This window comes from Vanacampus margaritifer, chromosome 4, assembly GCF_051991255.1.
Source record: "Vanacampus margaritifer isolate UIUO_Vmar chromosome 4, RoL_Vmar_1.0, whole genome shotgun sequence".
Lineage (NCBI taxonomy): Eukaryota > Metazoa > Chordata > Actinopteri > Syngnathiformes > Syngnathidae > Vanacampus > Vanacampus margaritifer.
Genome location: NC_135435.1, coordinates 25,560,097 through 25,582,392, shown reverse-complemented (window position 1 = coordinate 25,582,392; position 22,296 = coordinate 25,560,097). Strand labels below are relative to the sequence as shown.

The following is a 22,296-nucleotide window of genomic DNA, read 5'->3' as shown; positions in this document are numbered from 1 at the left end:
GCCTTGACTGTGTTGTTCAGAAGTGCTTTTCGACACTTAAGTATCACAATGCCACGCTCTCTTGCTGATCGGTCACAGCGCCAGACCCCTTACTCAAGACCCTCATCGCTGTTCTCCTCATCGTGCAGTAGAATGGCAGCATTGTGGTAGCCATCTTGGACGCTAATTCGCCTAGGCTTCTTTCCATCTGTGCCAGCGTCTGGTCAGTCGTATCCCTCCCCTGCTCCCCCCGACTTGACGGCTGCAAGGGCTTTTCCTACCACGCCTGCTGGCAAGCTGACCGGCGGTCATCATGTTGAGCAGAGCAACAAGCAGCAGTCGTTTGCAACGCCCACTGGTTTCAGAGAATCCCAACTTAGAGCCGTTTCACACAAGGTTGATCATCATCAGTCATTGTTTCCTTTTATTATTTTTCTTTATTATTTTTGGCATGCTCTGCAAGGTTCATTGAATGTGGTATTTTGATAAATCACCTGTTGATTTCCCCGTAGTTGCTAATGTCTAATGCCTGCACAATCAATCCCTCCCCACATCAGTATACGGATCCAGCATTCCCAGCATGCACCAGCACAAGGTTTGTTGTTTAGCCAGAGCAGCTACATGATATAACCCCGTGTGTGTACTCAATCTTGTTTGAGTTTGATTGTTGTTAATAAACAGAAGGAATATTTAAGAATAGGGAAGCATGCAAGCGCTTCCATTAAATGCTTTATCACGGGCAAGCCTTTTTCCGCACGGATCTTGGAATATTGCTACATTAGAGCAGTACAGTAACAGAAGTAATTTATCAGCCTGTTCCTCTGATACAGAACCCAAGCAAACCTTAATACAACATGCCGAAAGAAGTGAGTGTCGGGCATTGTTGAATACATATTCACTAGGGCTGGGCAATTATGGAAAAATAATGATCACAATTATTTTTGATTGATATTGGAGTACAGGAATTCCTGGCAAGTATTAGCTTTTTAGAATATGTGACAACAATTTCCTGTCTTCTTCATATGTCTGGGCTACAGGATAAATAAGAAAAACATCCAGCCTCGGCTGCATTTTGCAAAAACATACTTAATCTCCCAAATGCATGTTGAAATGTAAACGTTTAATGAAACCAAGATTGAACTTTTTGTACATTACAAAAACCTAGCATTTTAACAGACTTTTTGTAAGCCTGTTAGTATCAGCCCCAGATCGGAACCCGTGATTTAAAGCCTATCACAGTGCTTTCATTCGTCAGCAAATTTGCATGAATTTTTGGTTCAATTGCTGTATGTTGTTTAAGTATACAAGCATTGGCAGCATGTGGCATATCACGAACTGTCAGATGCTAATACCAAAACTGTAATTGTGATGTACTAGTTATATCACTTAACGGCAGCACAGCCCAACAACTGTTTGTCCTCTGATTTTTACCTAATTTGGGGCAAACTCCATCCATATAAACCCCAAATCAGAAACCTATCCACAACTTGTGACAATAGCCACAGTAATTATGACACTTAAGTTCATTCTACAGCCATGTTTTCATGAAAGTGTACATATCATGGGACTCCTAATTGTGGAGAAAAGTGCATATCGTCAGGGCACGACGACAAAATAAGCCTTTGCGTTTAATCCTCTGACATGAAAATGCTCCATAGAAGCTATCATAAAGCAGTAGATGTTTTAGGCAGTTCTCTCCCAGATAATTAGGTTACATTCTCTAATCGTAGCCTGTGAAAAGAAACTGTTGGCCTCATTACCTTCATCTCAAGGGGGTTTTAGTATTGTAAAAAGTTTTTGTCTTTCATCTATTGCACATTTTAGGAGCCAAACACTTCTTCTTTTTTTATCTCAAGTCCCTCTGAAACAGTTTTTGTTTGTTAGCAGCAATAATTAGTAATCCACAAACTATAAAAAGCCAAAGTCCTCTGCTTGACATGTATGGTGGAATGGATTCACTTCCTGGATGCAAGAGAATGTGTCCTCACAGTAATTCACTTCTTGTTTTCTAAGTATAAGTAAGCGTGCATGAGCAAGTGTATGTATGTGTGGACCACAGAGTGGTGAGTGCCCCACAGAGCGCTGATAATCGTCTGCACAAAAATGAATAATTTACAGTCCCGGCATAGCGTGACGCAAGTTCCATTATTAATGGCTGGCATCGTAGCCGAAGCATGACTGTCGATAAATGCGCGGTGGGCAGATACCACAACGCCAACCAGTCCTTGCTACTCGTCGTCTTAAAAACCCAACCTCCAGCTTTTCCTTTTTTTAACTAGTGTGGCCATTGTGAAAAGTAACTTGTATAAAGTATTCCTGTGTGATCGCCATGATTGGCATCGGTGTAAATTGTGTAATTGTATGACTATTGAACTCCTCAATTTGTTTAAAAAAAAGTTGTTCACATGTAGCCAAATTAAAATGATCTTACCCAATATAAGAACACTGAGAGCAGCATAATGTTTTTGTTCATCTATGACATTGCTGGTATTTTTAATGTAACAATACATATGCCTTTTTCTCACAATTTTAAACGGTCCCCAGGTATTTTAATGCACCTGTGACATAATTTAATCATAATCACAAAGATGTCTTTTAGAACCATACTCAAATTAGCATGTTTGGGGTGAAGGTCTTTTCTTACGATATGAACCGCTAATTACACCTCCCACTTCCACTGTGGGGTGTATTGATACGGAGTATAATTTTCAGATTTCAGGGTTTTTTCCCCACCGTGATGACAGGTGTGGAGCTAGGCTACTTGTATTCGAGCAGTGGAACAAAGCAGTGGCCACTCATTTATACCAAAACGTGGACGATGTATTCACTAGTTGAGGCAGCACTTTATCACTAGTTGGCCGAATTACATTTATCAATGAATGTTCGCGGATATGTACATTTGGCGCATGACCCGGACGCGTAGCCAAGCACAAATACCTATGCCTCCACGTCAACACCGTTGCCAAAGATTCAAGTATTTGACGCTAACGTATGTAAAACAAATCTCATTGCTGACGTGCTTAACTTTTTGGCTTTGGCTCGGCAGTGTTTCAAAAAGTTTAGTCTGGCAGTCGCCTAAAAGTGCCAGATCTTCCCCCAGCCTGCTTTCCAAGTCATCAGCATATAAACCAGGTGTACTGTAAATTATCGTGCTGTTGGTTTCACAGTTAAGCATAATTCAGAATGGCTCGCTCAGGCTTTTTATTTTTTATAAATGAGCAACTAACAAGAGTTATTTGTTTCACTCTTAATGGATGGGGAGGCATTCCAGTGGCCCAACTATTTCTGTACAAACAATTAAACCACTTTCATGCGATGCATTCCCTTTAAATGGAAGTGTGACTCTAGAATTGACATTCCGACTGCTCAGAATCTTGCTGCCCTTTCGTGTTTCTTTTTATAAAATATACTAGACTCATGGCATGGCTTTTAGCACCAACATGTAAAGAGCAAAAAAAAAGTTTTCGTGAATCATTGGGAATAAAAACTGCCGATAGCTTTACCATTTAAACGTCTTTTGAGCAACTTGCTTTAATGGTAACTGTGCATACCATTGGACGTTGTCTGCGATCATTAGAAGTCTCACTTGGTGTCCTTCAGAACAGCCATATAATCAGTGGAATATGACTTCTGAGCCAAATATGATTCCCTCCTCTTTGAGAGATGAACCATCTCTTTATTCTCGTTTCCCATTTTTGCCAGTGTGCCTCTCCTCCTCCTAGTCACAACGTGGGTGTTTCTCCATGGTGTCATTGGTGCTGAATGCATCTCTTTATTAAAAGAGATTTGGGGCTGACATATTGTGCTCGCACCCCACTGTGTCTGCTGCTAATGACGTTCTTTGTCTCTCTGTGTCCATGCGCTTTGCCTCCCTCCTCTTCCCCGCGGCCTCAATGGAAGACTTGTCATGTTTTGCTACCAAAGGAGATGAGGCAGCCAAACAGTCAGACACACATACAAATTGTCACCTCCAAACTACTACCCAATGTTCTTTTGACACACTCATCTATGTTTGCACGTGTCACCAGGGTAGAATATTTGTGACAAGTTTTTGTTTTTGACAGTGGACACTGCATCCTAGCATTCAATAAATTTGTTGTCAGTTGCTGTCCATCTATTCTATCTTTACAGTGGTGCCGTGAGATATGGTATTAAATTGTTTCTTGATCATGCTTGTAACTCAACACCCATATCTCAAATCGTGTTTCCCCATTGACATGAAAGTAAATGCCATTAATCAGTTCCAGCCGCAGGGGGGAAAATACGTAATTATTAGCCATGGTTTTTTTAATGAAAAAAATAGCACTCCAATATACAGTAGTGACACAATTAACAAGCTGCCATTGAAGACATTAGAAGTCAAAAATCCATTTTAAGATTACACACGGTGTATGGCGGGCTGTATAGTCGATCAGATACTGCTCTTCTGGTCTGGTTGCAGGCATTGTTCTACATGGATACAGCAGCCAAACATATTCCATATTCAAGTAGGATGCATAGTAACGCACCCACTCTATTCCCATACGTAAGCAGCTTAGATGGTAAAGCAGAAATTGAGTTAGTTTGCGTCAAAATGACTGACAAGCACAAAAATATGGGCAATGAAGAATAACTTTTGGCTAAAAAAAAACAACCCTCTCTTATTTGGAAATACTTTGAATAGGTGACGTGTAACAAACACAGGTATACAAGTCATGCCGAAAGCTTGTTGCAGCCTCCAGAGGAAACATGACTCATCTCCATAGCCACCCTCAACACTTTAGATGAGTTATATGAAAAATAACAAAAATCGAGCATTAGCAAAAACAGCAAATGCATGCAACTCAGCGTCCCGTCGTCACGCCCTTACAGCATCAACAGTGCGCTGTGCCTTGCTAAGTGCAGTATGAAAAGGCCTTTAAACATCTTCAAAAATATCCTAAAGCAGTGCAAAGTCTTTGAAGAAACAACGTTCATCAGGAATACTTGTATCAGGGTGTGGGAACCCTCCTGGAAAGAAAGAAAGAAATCAGTCATTCAAAGGCAGGCAATCAGAGCTGACAGACTCTTTAATTTAACATCAACATCTCCATAATGTATGTGCTGATAAAAGCGGGTGCAGGCTGCCTTTGCCTATGTGGATTGAGAGAGGATATAAATAGCCAGAGCTGTAGAGTGTGTGTTTCTGTTTGTCCGCACTGAGACTCTGAAGCACAGCGCTCAAGCTCAAACAATAAGCAGTCGCCATCGCCCAGCATCACCCTTCCTCCCCCTCTGCCTAGCCGTCGCAGGCCCTTTCGCCTCCCCGCGCCCCCTCTTCCTTTCTTTCTTCCACTTCCTGTTGCTTGCTTTTGTTGTCCAACGCAAGCGAGAGTCAGAGCAGCCCACTGCTCCCTGACGTCACGCCGTCTGTCTGTCAGCCCACCTGTCTGCTTGTACACTTCTCTGTCATGTTCATTTATATTTTTTCATTCACCGCGGCAAAGATAGGAGGCGGTCACTCGGGATTAAACACAAAAGAAAGGCTGTGAGCTTCTTCCCGTTTCTTTTCTATTTCCCCATCGGGATATTTTTACAAATTTTGACCTCCCATACGAATATGCGCAGTGAGCCCTTTATATGCCAAACCTGACGAGAATAGCAAAAAATGGTAAATAATAGATAGATATCCTCCCAAATAGTTATAACTGCCCTTATTAACAATTTGAACCATACTTGTATCACAAACTAGAGCTCTGCGACATAGAAAGGTCTACCTTATGAAACACATTAAGACCAACTTTTCATGTGGCAGATGGCAGGCACACAACTGTAGTCACATCTCACCGTCCTCCGTTATTTACATCTTTGTCAACTCTGCCCTTCCAGCGGTCTCTACAGGCCTTTTCCATGCACCTCTCCCACCACCTCATTTCTGTTGAGAGCTTTAAATATCCAAATTGCTGCCCATTAATTAGGCAAATGCGATAAAAAAAAAAAAGGCGGGGGTGGGGTTTTTTTCAGTAGTAGTACTAATAACATTTTTAAATGGTAACTCACAATGTGAACTTTATTTCTGTTTATTGGTAGGCTGTCTCATGCCTTGATGCACCCTTGACTGTATCCCAAAGAAATTGAAATGGGTTATGTACCCCAACTCACCAAAATGTGTTGTAAAAAAAAAAACTGTGAAGTAATTTTTCTCTTAATCACATTCACCGACTGACAAACTGTGATGGCAACATAATTACAATCTTGTCCAAAGACAAGGAAACTGTCAGATTCACCCATTTACTTAAGTGGTCACAGAAAATGACACACAGTTGAAAGAGATGCATTCAAGTGACACTTCACTTGCAGAGAATGTAAAGAAACTACATTTGCATGCTTACCAGGTCACATTTTCTTATTACTCTTCTGCTGCAGTCACACTGTTCTTCTGATATTATACAACAGTGTAAAGGAGCCCTGTAGGCCATTATATTTGTTTGCATTTGGGTAAAGAGCTCATTAAAATGTGGCGGTCAAAAATCAAGGTCATTGGGACTACAAAGTGAGATGTTGATGCAGTATCCAGAGGGCTTGTATGGCATTTCACTCTCACAACACGGGATTTGTGAGGAATGTTGTTGACTGGTGATATACATAATGGTGTCCTTTTGCTGAGTGAAGTGAACTTGCGGCTGTTGTTTAATTGAGTCTTAATAAATTAGATTTCCCTCAGGACAATGTGGGACTTTTATTCATAAGTATCTGGGCCAAACAGCAAATAAATAGAAAGCCTGTCTAAAATCTGTTTACCCGTATTATGTTGTTATTCTGTGTTTCGATTGCGTCGCTGTGTGCGCGCTGAAGCTCATTGCGGCGGAAGAGGCACAGTATAAATAAAGTGTGCTTCGCATCGCCCTAGATGCCTGAGGTTTTGTCGCTCTGGTTTTAGTAGCGGACAATAACTTTCTCGGTAAGCCCTCTTTGGTCATCCCGCTGTTTAGGCTTTTATTTACACCAACGGTAAAAAGCTGATGGAGCAGCAATCAGCTTAAAAAAAAACTTTGCCCTGTGATTCTTTGGATGTGGAATGTTTTAAATTGTGTGTAGTATCAGGAGGAATTAAATAATTCCCAGAATGGGGGGGTTAAATACTGCCATTGTAATTTGCCTTTTCCATAATTGAAGGGAAAAAATATTACAATCTGAAATTGGATTTTATTTGATTTGTGGAAAAAATCTTGATGTAAGTTTATTTTTTTCCCCTTTTTTTAAGCCCTATGTCCATCTTTGGCTGATAGTGAAAGATCTTAAGCCTGGGTCTAGGCGGCCAGTATATCATTGTCAGATGTGCAGTGTAAATGGCAACGCAGCCATAGGAACACGATCACATCTTTAATCCACAGGATTGCTGTGGTTTGGTTAGTTTGAGCTCACGGGCATGATTGTGCGCAAACTATTCTATCTTAAGCTGCATTTTGGGAAGTGCTCCTTCAATAAAGAGGGCTGTTGCATCACTCGGATTGCCATGACAACGTCACAATGAGCAGCGATAAATTTTGATACCAAGGAGGAAGTGATTGTCATTCATGTCCAAGTAAAAACAGGCTGTTACAAATGTTTGTGCCTGTGTATGTACAGTATGTCACTTTGTGCATCAACATCTCATGTAGAACTGCCTATTGCCTATATGCCAACGCTTAACTGTAGTGCTTCAGTTTCAAATATTAGCCACCCCAACTATTTTCAGTTATCATCGTCTATTCAGCATTTTCATTTTTTTAAATGCTATTAGTTAGTAATGCCCGCTCTTAAAAGAAAATGAAAAAGTTCAGATTTTAGCAAACAAAATGCACGATTGAATGGCTTACTGGGTCACTTTGTGTCAGGCTTCTAGTAATAATTGCCATTTATGTCTTCACCGTAAACGATTCAAATTATACTGATTACCATGATATGAATTTTAGCTCATATCGACCAGCGCTAATAACACTGCTGACGACCACTGAATTGAAAACTTGTGGGGCTTTCATGAGATATACTAACATTTGTTGCGGCAGTCCAAATGTAATTTTTTAAACCAGTATAGAGTTTTCTCTTCCCACCAGAAACTTTGGACTAATGAACTTCCATGTGACACCTTTGGCTAAAAATCACTGCATTCTGGTAGCATTTTATTTTTTTAACGACAGTTTTACAAGGACTGCATTAAAGTTGCATAACACCTACGTTGGTGTGTCAGACGACGTTTAGAGATGGGCCCTGAGATGACTCATTCTTTCATAATGAAAGAACATCTTAATGGCGGAGCATCTCTTAACATGAACTCCACGTGGCCCCGTGTTGACAATCAGAGCATGTGAAGAAAGGATTATAGCAAATGTTTAAAGGTAATTACCACGTTGGTGTAGGAGTTGATCGGGCATGTGGCTCCTCGTGTTGAGCATCCATCATGCGCCAGAAGTTGCACTATACTCTACTGCAGGAGCACTCCAATACAAATCTTGAATTCCCCCTAATACGCTTTTAAATGGGTCAAACAAATTCCATTTATTAAGGTCGCTCAGGCCACATGCAAAACAAAAATACAAATAAATGTTTTTTTTACATAATTAGAATAAATGATAATTGTTGCAAAATAATTTCTTTATGCACTATTGCACTTTAGTAAGAAAATAAAAAGGGGTATTAGCCTGATATTATAAAGCATACATTTGTATGTTTTTGAGAGTTGGTCCATCACCTATTGTATGGTACGATTATGAAATGGAAACTATCATAGAGTATTTACGCTCATGAATATGATTTCCATACATGTGTGAGGGTCGTGATACCAAGTGAACAATGGTGTGTCTTTGTAGTCTCCTCCAAGAAAGGAAGGAGTTTGCTGAATAGCACTTGACTGAGTTGGGCGTGATGCTTGAGCAGCATGTTGCGTGATGTGCTTGAATGGCTCTTAAGGCATTCCTCAGAGCGGAGACAGTTAAGAATAGCAGTCTTTGGCCTTACAATGCGGTTGTGAGGGGGTTGGCCTGGGCTAATACGCAGCTGTTATCGGCAAATGACTGCAAGCAGGCTAGTTCCTGTGTCAACACAGGATGTGGTGGCAAGAGCGCCGTTGTCGACCTCTCCAGGGAACGCATCATGCTCATCGACACTTGCAAACTACTTTAAAGAGAGCATTGCTTTAGTTTGTGGCGTACGGATACTCTCGTTTGCCCCTCCCCGCTTCATGCAGAGCAATGGAAAATATGACTGTATGACTTCCTCCTTCTCATTTGACTCGCGACTTCCTGTTCACTTGACTGGTCGCAAGCAAGATGCTTTATAACGGGTCATAAACCTTTCGAAACTAAGAACTTCTTCTCTGGTACTGAATAATTTGAAGTGCTATCTATCAGTTAATGCACACTTCTGAAATGACAAATTTGCTCAAATTACATTTAAATATGTTTTTATTGATAACTAATGTAGTGACACCGATTATGTTATTGATTGCATTTGCATTGCCAAGTAATTACCTGTACGACATTTCTAGAAAATTGTAATGCCCGGCATCACAGGCCCAGGTGTGTGCGTTTTTTATGACCCCAGCTCATTGTTTGAATCCATCTCATTCTCCAAGTCAACAGCTTTGAACAATTTGGGGTGTTTTTTTTTTTATTTCTCGTAAAATATACCTAATATACCCCTACACAACAACCCAAGAACTAAGTCAGAAACTCAGAAAAAGTTAGAAACAGCCCCTGACACCGCTTTCATCGGTCAACATGAAATTGAGTGGGCACATCTGTCATAACAGGATGCACACAAAGATCCATGTCTGAAATTGAAGAGGAAGTTGGCCATTTTGGTTGGGAGCAAAGCCATTTTTTGTAGATTTACGTACATTGCCGAAGTAGTACTGGGTAATGTTTTTGGCCTACACCAAATTTAAATTAATTTAATTTAATATTCATGGTTTCTCCGAATGACTACATGTGATTATTGAGCGCACATTTTAACGCTTGCCTTTGTTCATGTCGCAGCTCTGATGGTACCAGCTGAACAGTGAGCGCTACCTGCCTGAGGACTCCTGCTGCACACTTCCTCTCATCATGTCTGGGATTCACGTAAGTCAATATCACATCATACCTGTTCTGATATTTTTTTAAACCAATTTAGTTGGACTTCGAATGCAATTTTGTATATTTTACGTCATCATTCTTTGTTTTAATGTCTATATTTTACTTTTATAGATTGAAAATTAGCTGAAAAATTAGCATTTAAAAAAAGTGAAGCCTTTAACGTTTCTTGACTGCCACTTGGAAACGCCATGTTTCAACCTACTTCACCAGTTTTCTTTTGTCTTAAGATGTGTAGACTGATTAGCCCACTCTATGACTTTGATATGCTTGTACTTGAGACACCCCTTTGTTGCACTGGAAGTATGTTTTGGGTTATCACATGGGAAGACCCATTTATGACCCAATTTCAGTGCTTTTAGTGCTTGCCTGTTTGTCAGTAGCAGTTAGCCACTTGGAGCCATGGAACAGGTTTGTACGTTGGTACTGATGCCTTGATCTTCTGTTTTGTGTTGCAGGCGCCGTGGTCAACAGGCTCCGAGTGCGTAGCCAAGTACAACTTCCAGACGGCAAACGAACAGGACCTGCCCTTCTGCAAAGGAGATGTGCTGACCATCATCGGAGTCACCAGGGTAACCAGGCGTCCGCTATCTCTATCATGTTTGTTACGGTCACCTGAAGAAAGTGTTTGTCTTTAGGATCCAAACTGGTACAAAGCGAGGAACATCGTGGGCAGAGAGGGAACCATTCCAGCAAACTATGTCCAGAAGAGGGAAGGAGTCAAATCAGGAGGGAAACTCAGTCTCATGCCGTAAGTGCCCAAAGACGAATGTTAGTGCTAAAGGTGGAACTAAAAGCTGCTAAAGGTGGAACTAAAAGCTCCTTAAAGCTGCTGATGTGTGCCTTCAAAAGTGAACAACTTAATTTTTCAGCCTCTATGAAATGAAAAGCAAGCGTTAAAATGGGCTTATTATGTAAAAGCAACTAGTCGTAACACCTTACCATCTGGCCGGGGTGGGTGAGAGAAGCATTTCTAAAAGGGGAACATTAGACAAGAGATGTATGCAAATGAGAAATAAGGCAGAAATGGACACACAAACAGTATTTTGACTCCACACCAGATACCATGTCTCATTTGTTGATCCATAAAACGATCTCCAACCAGACCGCCACTTCTGTGACCCTTTTGCACCCGTCATGAGCGTCACAGACGGCAGCGTTTCACTTTTGGATCATTGGGTCATGGGTTGTTACTTAACAAACATTACTGATTGGCAACAAACATCCTATTGCTCCACTTCAGTCCAACTTTGTTTACTTATTCCCAAAGGTCACAGTTGTTGTTTTGTTTTTTAAATAAATGCCCCAAAAATCAAACAAAACATGGGAGTTTAAAACCTCATACTGTGCTGTGCTTTGGTGTAATTTCATCTATTTTTGTTGTCTTTGTAATTATTTGATTCTATTGAAGGCAAAAGAGAAAAAGTGTGATAACCATCTATCCATCATTTCCATGGCGCTTGGCCTCGTTAGAGTGGCAAGTGGGCTGGGGCTCGCCTTGGGTCGAATGAAGTAAGGACAGGTTGCCAGCCAGTCACACTACTCAATTAGACAAACAACCATTAAATCCTGCATTCACAACTATGAACAATTTAGTCAGTGAACCTAACAACAATGATTTCGGATTGTGGGAGGAAACTGGAGTACCTGGAGTTAGATCCACGCAAGCAGGAGGGCCTGAGCCAATATTTAAACCCACAGCCTCTGGACTGTGGCACGTTTACCATTACACCCACCATGCCGCAGTGATGATAAACCTGACTAACAAATACAAGTGTAAAACTAAGTTATCTTCACAGTAAGTACATAAAACTAAATATAGTAAGACTGGACTGTAGTGAACACAGATGAATTGACTTAATATTATTTTTCCTATGGGAAAAGTTGTTTAGCATTGTTTCCTCCACGGCAACTTTTTGATTGGCTTATGACTGGCAGATATTTTTGAAGAGCGCTCTGATCTCATCTGTGTTGCATAATGGCTTCAGCTGTGGTCCCCGACCCACTCAGATGAGACCCATTGGGAAAGAGTCATTTAGTTAGACACACACAGACCCGCTGCCCATATGGCGGCTGCAAGGAAAGATGATGCTGGATTTGATTGACCTTTGCTGGATTCATGATTATAAAGGGTGGACAACAAAGGCAAACACTTTTATTTTTTTGATTAGTTCTCTTCTGTTTTATTTTTGTTTTTTTGCTGGTACTGTGAATAATGCCATAATCAGAGGCAAGAATACAAAATGTGGATTCTAACGCAGTGTAAGCAATGGAAAGAAGAATGCAAATGTCTGAGAGAAGTAAGGCAGAATCAAAAGAAAATATGCCAGTGAAAAAAACTGTCTGAGGGCACGAAAGAGGCCAGAGAGGAAGAAGGAAAGGTAGGAACAAAGTAAGGAAGGAGAAGTTGTTGTTTTTTTGTTAAAGACGTTTAGAAGTGAAGATGCAAGAGTAAAAAGCTACTCTGAGTGAAGGAAGGAGAAGGTCAGAAAGTACAAGCTGCCAGGGGAAAAAAATGCAAGTGTAATAAAATGAGAACATTTTAAAACTGTTTATGAACTTTTGGCCCACCCTGTAAATAAGTTTTACCTTATCTGTATTCAATTTTAACTGGTTTTACAACCAGTTTCTCTTTTTAATGTTGAGTATGTATTTTCCCAAGGAAGTTCCTATTATGAGGTGTGACAGGAAAGTTCCAGCATTGGTGTCACAAATTATAACTACCAATGTTCCCCTTTAGTTTGAGCCAGACGATCATCCAACATTTTTTTGTACAAGATCCTGCGGCCTTTGTTTTTTTTTTCAGTGCGTGAGAAGAGGCAGGAGTTATAGCTGGGCAACTCGTAGTTATTTTATCATGACATCGTGCCTGCTCGCAATGGGCTGAGTATTGGACAGATCCTGGCAGAGAACACCGCAATGCTGGAGAAACCTCCCATCTTACCTGACCTGGCATGTGTAATTTTTTTCCCTCTTTGCCAAGCTCAAGGGAACCATTAAGGGATCCGGTTTTGACGATGTGGACAACTTCAAAGTAGTTGTGACAACGGAGCTGCATAAGATCCTGAGAGAATCCTTGCGGAAGTGCATGAAGGCACGGCAGAGAAGGCTGAAACTTTGAAGGGAAAAACTTGTAGTTTGGATTTTAAATATTACCGGTTTGTCTTTAGTGACACCAGTCCTGGAACTTTGCTGGCCTTTCTCATATTTTGCTGACAGTTTACATGATGGATAACCTTTTTTACACAAAGTCTTATCCTAGATTATTTTTTAAACCCAGTAGCAGTCAAATCTTGCCCATTGAAAGTGTTTGCATGCACAAGTCACAAGTTGAAATTTCAGTTAACAGTTCTATAGAGTTTTTTTTTATATTAGTTTTTAGAATAGCATGGTGGAGCAATTCAAATGCCCTTGTGGGGCGTTTGTTGCCTACCACCCATCTTACATTACAAACATTTTAACATTTTTAAATGGAATAGGTTTAATAGCTCATATCCCTGCAAATTAATCAAAAGAAATTAAGCCACAGACGCACACACAAAATCCATATTTCTGTGGACTATAGACCCCTTGCCTGAGGATTATTGCTTGTTAAGGATCCACCGTTCACCAGGCAGGCAGCCTGCCATGATCTCATCAAATTGAAACGCATTAAGCTGCTTTGCCACAAACCCTTCCGCTGTCTGCAAGCGGAGGCCAACAACAAGGAGGGACGGATGCGAGCAGCCACAATAAACGGACTAAATCAATTAGTGCCAGTAAATTGCCACCAGTTCACCAGTCATGACTCACAGACGGACTCTGTTATGTCTAACGCTGCTTTTTGCCCCGGCAACTGACTCTTTCATTGGCAACTCCTAATCTCCTATTAATAGTACACATGTTTTACAAGAGACTTTTTAAAAGTTTGTGTACAATTAATTGGTTCTCTGGAGTGCCTGCCCACTCATCAAGTCTGAAATTACGCAACCAAGTAAATCTGACTAGGCTGTTTTCATGAGGGCTCTCATTCTTTTTCTTCACTCAATGTCAATGGGCTACAATAATTGACATTTATTTCAGTGACTTGATGAAGAAGTGCTGTCTCCACCAGTGAAAATACAATCCATGCTTTTGCTCTCTTTATGGGACCTTTTCTTCTTTTCCTTGCTAATGGGAAAACTTGCCTAGATCTGCACCCTGTTGCTGTGGTAACTAAGGCTTGACTCTGCATTGGCCATGTATAATAGTAGAGATGAGTAGTGCCCATTTGCATGACAGAACCCAACATCAGGAATGGAAATTATTTTTACTGCACCTAATCTTATGTCCTCCTCTCTGGTCTCCTTTCAGTTGGTTCCACGGGAAGATCACCCGCGAGCAGGCTGAGCGGCTCCTTTACCCTCCAGAGACAGGCCTATTTCTGGTACGCGAGAGCACCAACTACCCGGGCGACTACACGCTGTGCGTCAGCTGCGACGGCAAGGTGGAGCACTACCGCATCATTTACCACAACGGCAAACTCACCATCGACGAGGAGGAGTATTTCGACAACCTCATGCAGCTGGTGGAGGTGAGTGGAATGACCAATCTGTTACAACTCTGATAGTACAGTGAAAGGCAAACATTTACTGTCATCATCCCCCAATTCCATGGGGGTGTCGCTTATCCCAGGACAGCAACATGTGCTGATAAATAGACCATTTTGACAGGCACATCAAGAATTCTAACATAAAAAAGGTGATAATACTCATTTTTGACAGACATGTCCTATCTCTGTTGTGGTCGGCTCCATGATTGTGCCATCTGTCCAAAACTGTTATGCAAACAAGGTGTCATTATGTTGGTTCTACAGGCAACATGAAAGGGTTGACAACACGTGCTGCATCGATGATTCTATTAAAATGATAATTCTCATTTTTGATTGGCACACAACTTTTTTTTACCTACCCTATTTAACAAGATGAATGTTTCAGTATACATTTATATAAACACCTCACTATGATGTGGTAGTTTGCTGTGACTAGTCTAGTCTTTTACATACTAGTATGTTTAAAATACATTGAATGAACAAAAAATTGAATAGTGCTTTGATTTATTAACGCCATTACATAACTTTGCGCATGTAACACAAAAAGACACACACACCAGGCATTCCTAATGGGGGTTGACTAAACATCTCGCTTTCTTCAAAAAGCCGGTCTGATCTGTTATCTGCAAGGCTGGCAGGCAGATACTTTCATCCCGCATCGCGCTTTTAATTGGGCTGGCAATGGCAATGTACCTTCAAGGTAGAGTCCAAATGGTTGCCCTCACAAAATATAACAGTAAAGGCAATGTACTAAGTAACATTAATTAAACATAAGGATAATGTTTCAAACAATTAAATGCTCTCTTAAAGCAACCACACGAACACTTTGCTTTGACAGCTAGCAGCACATGGCTGCTAATCAAAAGCAAATATTGTGATGTATATTTTTACTCAGCACTATGTCTTTTTTTTTTTCCTCTTTTTTATTGCCAAAACATTAGTCAATACCAGGTCCAACTAGTTTCCGCACAACGTATTCTCATGCCGCTGCGCTATCTGGTTCATTGTGTGCACCTCGAAATGTCGTATCTCAGGACCGGATGCTGAACAGGATGTAGGGACCTACCAAAATAACATCAGCAACACACGCGCTAAGGCCATACAAAAGTACTTGGACACCGCCTGACTCTTTTCTGCTTTAAAATAAATGCAATTCTGCTGGCCACTAGAATCCTAATCTTGATGCTGGTCAAAATGCGGTCTAGTGAGGCCTCACCTGATATGCTCACACATTTATTCCTCAAAGTTTTGGTCAAGCACCCAATTTTGGAGCTTGAAGGTGCTGGGTGGGTTTTTCCACTATTGCTGTCCCCCATTTTACTATCTCCCTTTCTATCTTTGTGCCATTATCGTTCCCCTAGGCTGGATTTCTGCATCCCTTGTGTAAACCTCGACTCTTTGTTATGCTGCCTTCCCCTCTCTCTGTAGTCTATGTATAGCCTCTCTCCGCCTGCATTTCCCACTGCGTCTTCCCTCCTCACAAGCGGAGGATTCCTCACATTCTTAGTGTGTGTATTTTCCGGCTCGGCTAGCCCCCGCTCCCGTCGACGCCGTCGGCCTGTCGCAACAGGCCTCAGTGCATAACCTAACAAAAGAAGAAAACACCCGCTGTGATGTCATACATCAGTTCAGTGGGCACCAAGTGATCACGCCTCTCAAATGGTATTTCATCTTTGTGCATCTGTATGCATTACATAATGCATTGTTCACAGTGCTCACCCACGGTTGAATTTCCTTTGCTACAACGTCACCACCTGGTGGTTGTAGTCGACACCGCACCCTCTCGGCCCATTGGTCATGCTGCAGTTTTGGAATTTGTTATGGACTCCCATGAGTTTAGCACGCTTTCTCAACTGCTGATTCCCATAATAAATATTTCTGCCTCCCACAGGCTGTGCCACCTCATCTGTATCTTCATCACTGTTGTCATGTCACCCATTCACCGCTCTGCAGTAGAGTTCATGCATTGCAACGAGCTTTGGCCATGATGTCATCATTGTCCAATAGAGGAGCATGTACAGTACCGCCAGATTTTCACATATGGGCTTGTCATTGGATGCAGATAATACAATATGTACTCTTAATAATTAATCATACTTAAGAGTGTAGAATTTCTGTCGGTGTGGCAATTATTTAAATAATTTACAGACTAATTTCCAGGAATAGGCAGATGACAAAATATTGACTTAGTTGTGTAGTATCACTCCTGGCAAGCACTTGATACGCTACTATTTGTATTCAAGCAATAAAAATGTCACGTTTACATGATACGCATCCCCCATTTTCTTTACCCGCTATCCTCACTAGGGTCGTGGATGTGCTGGAGATGTCCATTTTATAATCTACAATGAGTTTATGATCAGGATCTGAAAGATCTTGGTGTAACCCAAATACTTTTTTTCCCGCTTAAATGTCACATTTTGTTTAGTAAGTCATATTTGTGGCGCCCTTGGGAAAGTTTTTCTCCGTCTTTTCTTAGTTTTTTAACTATTTATTTATTTTTGAGAATGACAGAAAAAAAGAGGTGACTCCTGAGCATTTGAAAAAAAGATGACAGAACTGACTTTCGGAGGAGTGCTTCTTGTAACACAAAAAGTAGCAAAGAAAAGGTGTTTGGTCCTCAAAGAAAAGCGTGAGATGAAAGTCAGAGCTGTCGCTTTAATGACACATCTTTCAGGTTCTCCTCAACCGGGAACACCTCAGAAACATCAGACACACTTTATAAGTTGTTTTCTAGGGTGTCCCCCACTTAACAACTGATCAACTGATGTTGTGTTCTTTGGAGATTTTTTTTAAGCAGATCAAAAAATAAACTGTCTTTGCATTTTACATATAACCCAGCAAAGACAGAATATTGCTGCAACTGTGTGCTTTCACAATGCACGTCAAAAGACAAAAGCTTCTTTCACACAGATCCCAAAGAAATTGGTGCATCAGAGCTCTACCCATTATATTTAAATTTTTCACGCAACCAAGCGAAGCAGTAATATTGGTTGTAAAAAAAAAAAAAAAAAAAAGTCATTTTACACAGAAACCCGGCCTCCTAATTACCTAATCCACTAACCTAATTCACATTGGGATGCTGCAAAACTGGTGTGTCACACATGTAATAAAAAATCCCATGTCAAGCTGCATGTGCTTTATAATACAGAACCCAGCAAAGGCCAAATATTGCTGTAATCTCCAAAAGTAACAAATTCCAGGTTCGACTTTATTTTCGTGGATCGATATTGCTTTCAACACAACAGGACACCCAAGCATCGCCCGTTTTTGGTGGGGGCAACATGCTCAATTGATGCTGTTTTTACAGAGCAGATATTGCATCTCTACAAAGCACTCAGTCTATTCTCTTGTGTTCCTGGCAGCACTACACCAAAGACGCTGATGGCCTGTGCACCAGCCTCATCAAGCCCAAATTGATGGAGGGCACTGTGGCGGCGCAGGACGAGTTCTCCAGGAGTAAGGACATTACGGACTTTGTAGTTTAAAAAATAAATAAATAAAAAATCCTTACTTGTGTCTGGTGTCCCTACAGGCGGCTGGGCCCTGAACAGGAAGGAGTTGAAACTCTTACAGACCATCGGCAAAGGAGAGTTTGGAGGTGAGTCACATCTCAGACACCTTAATGTTTGACAAGGGTTAGTATTTTAAGTTGGGGTTTCAAACCCAGTGTTAAGGCTACAAATTAGGGTTTCAGACAAGGGTTTGGGTTTCAAATTACTGCTTCAGGCCTGTGTTCGTGTTTCGCACTAGGGTTTTAGACCAGGATTAGGATTTAAATTAGGGTTCAAAGCCAGATTTGGTGTTACAAAGTAGGGGTTTAAGACTGGGATCTGCTGGTTCAAACGTGGGTTTGGATTTTAAATGAAGCTTTTAAGATAGACGTTGAGTATTAACAGGACAGCGTGTAAAGGAAAGGTTATGGTCTCAAATAAGTATTTGACACCTGCGATTGGGTTTCAAGCAGATGTTTAGGTTTTAAGACATGGTTATGGTTGAAAGCAAAGGTAATTGTCGTACATTTTGGTTTCAAGCTAGGGTTTTGGTTTCAGTAGGTCCTGCAAGATGGGGGTTATGGTTTTTAAGTTAGTTTCAAATCAGGGTTTCAGGCCATTGTCATAGTTAGCTTTTAACACCTAATTTCAAACAAGGGTACTGAGAAGATCAGGGTGGCCTCAGTGCTCAAAGCCCATCTCCTTGTCTTGTCAGATGTGATGGTGGGCGACTACAGGGGGACCAAAGTGGCGGTGAAGTGTATCAAAAACGACGCCACAGCGCAGGCTTTCATCGCAGAGGCCTCCGTCATGACGTGAGCCATATCTGACGCATACTCTCAGTCCACAATAATCGAATACAGTAAATTTCTTTAAACATAAACCTGTCATTTGTTTTTTTATGTTTGCACAGGCAACTGAGACACAACAACCTTGTGCAGTTGCTGGGAGTCATCGTGGAAGAGAGGGGAAGTCTCTACATTGTCACAGAATACATGGCCAAGGTAAGTCAAACCATAGACGCTGGGGGAGGAGCATTTATGGATACATACAGTATGCATACACATAATCTCTCTAATCCCAAACAGTGATTTCGGATCATGATTTTCCAAACAAAACAAAAACTTGTTTCCTCCTCTTGTGCAACAGGGCAGCCTGGTGGACTACCTGCGCTCCCGAGGACGGACTGTACTCGGTGGTGACTGTTTGCTCAAGTTCTCACTGTGAGTTCTCTTAGATTCTGTCATAAATAAAAATAAAAAACAGCTTGTGGCATTTGAGTTGCATTCTAGGCTGAATTACTGTAAAACGACATAAAAAAGACAAGTGAACCAAGGCAGGTTGTTGTGGTACTAGTCCAATCATCTCCTTGCTTAAGGAAAAAATATGTCCTCCCTGCAGTGATGTGTGCGAGGCCATGGAGTACCTGGAAGCCAACAACTTTGTCCACAGAGACCTGGCGGCCCGCAACGTGTTGGTGTCGGACGACAACATCGCCAAAGTCAGCGACTTCGGCCTGACCAAGGAGGCCTCCTCCATACAGGACACCGCCAAGCTCCCCGTCAAGTGGACCTCCCCTGAAGCTCTGAGAGAGAAGGTTGAGATTATTTTCAGGTAGTCTATTTTAGCATCAAGTTGACTTTTTTGGCAATGCTTTTTTTGTCCCTTGCAGAGGTTTTCCACCAAGTCAGATGTCTGGAGTTATGGAATCCTACTCTGGGAGATCTACTCCTTTGGCCGTGTGCCTTACCCTCGAATTGTGAGTACCTGAATGCTGCACCAACATAGTCAACAAAGATTTACCATCTTCTATCTGTCTAGTATGCGTAGGGGTGGCGATCTTGCAAAAATTTAATAGCTCGTAACGCGGATCCAATTTATGCGACGCAAGTTTAGTGAACACTTCTGTGACGGTCTGCTGTATCTTTGGATTCGCAAGCATGCATGAGCTGTTGTCGCTAGTTATGAGCTTGGCTCTCATTGTACTTTGCGGGACGCTGCCATTTCAGGTTGGGTTGCCGTAACTTGTCTTCATCCTTGCCTTGCACACTTTGCATATGATTTTCACCTAATCTTTGTCGTTTGACGTGAAGCCAAAACAGTTATATTATGGACGATGAATTTCTGAACAAACTCGCTTCTCCGTCATCATGCACCATGTCTGACACTTGTTTGTTTGGGGAAAACGCGGGGCAGGTGCGACGAAGTGTGTGCGGTACCTGACCACAATGATTGGCTGTCAAATTGGGGCAGGCTGCATGGCTGTCTTTTTCAGTCGGTGGCAGAAAATGAGCTGACGGTCAAATTGTGCTGAAATGCTTTACGTCGCGATCAGACGATTCCACAGAAAAGACAGATCGTGAGCCCTGCATTTCGTCACCCGATCTAATATCGTCATATCGCCCACCCCTAAGTAGGCGTGATTCAAATTTGTAAAATTGGACAAAGTCCCTCGTATAGGTTTAGAAATGGCCAAAATGGCCCTGAATCAGCGGCTTAAACTCAAAATGGAGCATTTCCTTGTCTTTTGAGGCATGGCTTCTTACAAGTTTTGTGTCTACTAGTCACATTAGTCATGATGTCACAGTACAGTAGTACTAGTAACTATATAGTAGTTGCACACAATCTTTATAAGTTGCTGCATATCAGTTTCAGTCAAATCCATCCAGTAATTCCTGAGAAACTGTCCCTGTTACCATGGCAACCTAATGTTGATATATTCAAATTCACAGTCACATTTTTTTAATTTTTTTTTTTAATGGGTCAATTCATGAGACACGCCCACCTAATTGCTTGTTGCTCAGGAAGGAAAGAAATACATCAAAAATGCCACTTAAAATGACCATTGAAAAATAAGGAAACAACTTTCAAGAGGGCCTTTTGCACCGCCTGCTCGGGTCCTAATTCACATAGGCATTTTATACTCCCTGCACTTGAGTTAATAAATGATTTGGGCCGCTATTTGAATAACTACTATACTTGTATGTTGCATTGTCCTTTGTATTTTTTCACATCATACCTCAGCTAGATTTAAATCGTGCTTCTGGACTGTAAGGCCTTGGCCTGCAGGTGGCAGCGTTGTTCCCTTTATCACATCATTCTCTCCTCTGCCTTAGCCGCTGAAAGAGGTGGTGCCTCGTGTGGAGAAGGGCTACAAGATGGACGCCCCCGACGGCTGCTCGCCGGTGGTGTACGACCTGATGAAGCAGTGCTGGACCCTCGACGCGGCGGTGCGGCCGTCCTTCCGCATGCTGAGGGAGAAGCTGCAGCATATCCGAGCCAAGGAGCTCTACCTGTGAAGCGGCGGGGTGGGGTGGGCGATGATGATAGCGGGGGGTTTGAAAAGCAAAGGGACCACAACGAGCTTTCCTCCCGCCACCCCCGGATGCCCGCCAGCTTCCCTGAAAGGACCCACTTCCTGTTGGTGTTGTAAAGCTTTTGCCCAGTCCGCCGCTCTTTTCTTTCTTCTTGCTCTTCCTCTTCCTCTCCACCTCTGTTGAACACGGCATTAAGTGGAGGGGAGGCTGGCCTTTTCCTCCACCTTTGTCAGGTGCTCGCTCTATCACATCGCCCCTCCCCCATATCCCCCCTTGCATGTCCCACTGCCGCCTCAGTGTCTCACCCTCCTCCCTCTGCTGGCCGTGGTGTCAGGTGTGGGGCCTTCGCTCTGTGCCAAAGTGCCTCCAGTCCTCCAGAGCTCCACAAACACGCCGCCGCTGTGTTTTTTTTATTGCTTTCTTTTTCAGGGAGGTTATCAAACCAGTTTTCTAGTGCCGTATCTCTTTCTCCCAGTTTTTTTTTTCGTGTCTCAACATTTTTCTGGGGTCCAGGAGCCATGATTGGCGGAAATGGAGGAGGGGGCAGGACGAGGACACGGAGCAGCCCCTTAACGATTCATCATATGTGGGCTTGTTTTTTTTATATCAAATATATTTAAAGGATAAAAATAAAAAAAAGACTGACTGGGGCAGAGAATTTACAAAAAAAACAATTATAAAGGCGGGAGGGGGCGGTAAGGTATGGTGGTGCATGGTGTGTGTGTGTGCGTGCGTGCGTGTTTATGTGTGTGTGTGTGAGAAGAGTGTGAAAGAGTGTGTGTGAGAGAGGCCTTTGGTTCAACTGTCAGTGCTTTCAATGTTCATTGTTTTATGCCAACATGAATAAATCATTCCATCTGAGTAGA

General features: G+C 41.9%; 1 protein-coding gene across 2 annotated transcripts in view; it reads left to right on the top strand.

Annotated features, from left to right (window-relative positions):
* cskl (c-src tyrosine kinase-like) overlaps positions 1–22,296 on the top strand; it is a 27,325-nt gene extending 5,029 nt beyond the window's left edge. For both annotated transcript variants that reach the window (XM_077564461.1, XM_077564463.1), the window contains exons 2-13: positions 9,954–10,037; positions 10,508–10,621; positions 10,688–10,800; positions 14,382–14,601; positions 17,985–18,078; positions 18,155–18,220; positions 18,829–18,928; positions 19,027–19,117; positions 19,263–19,336; positions 19,515–19,710; positions 19,786–19,872; positions 21,230–22,296. In XM_077564461.1, the coding sequence (XP_077420587.1) occupies positions 10,023–10,037; positions 10,508–10,621; positions 10,688–10,800; positions 14,382–14,601; positions 17,985–18,078; positions 18,155–18,220; positions 18,829–18,928; positions 19,027–19,117; positions 19,263–19,336; positions 19,515–19,710; positions 19,786–19,872; positions 21,230–21,412 (1,353 nt within the window). In that variant the 5' untranslated portion in view covers positions 9,954–10,022 and the 3' untranslated portion in view covers positions 21,413–22,296. The remainder of the gene's footprint in view (positions 1–9,953; positions 10,038–10,507; positions 10,622–10,687; positions 10,801–14,381; positions 14,602–17,984; positions 18,079–18,154; positions 18,221–18,828; positions 18,929–19,026; positions 19,118–19,262; positions 19,337–19,514; positions 19,711–19,785; positions 19,873–21,229) is intronic.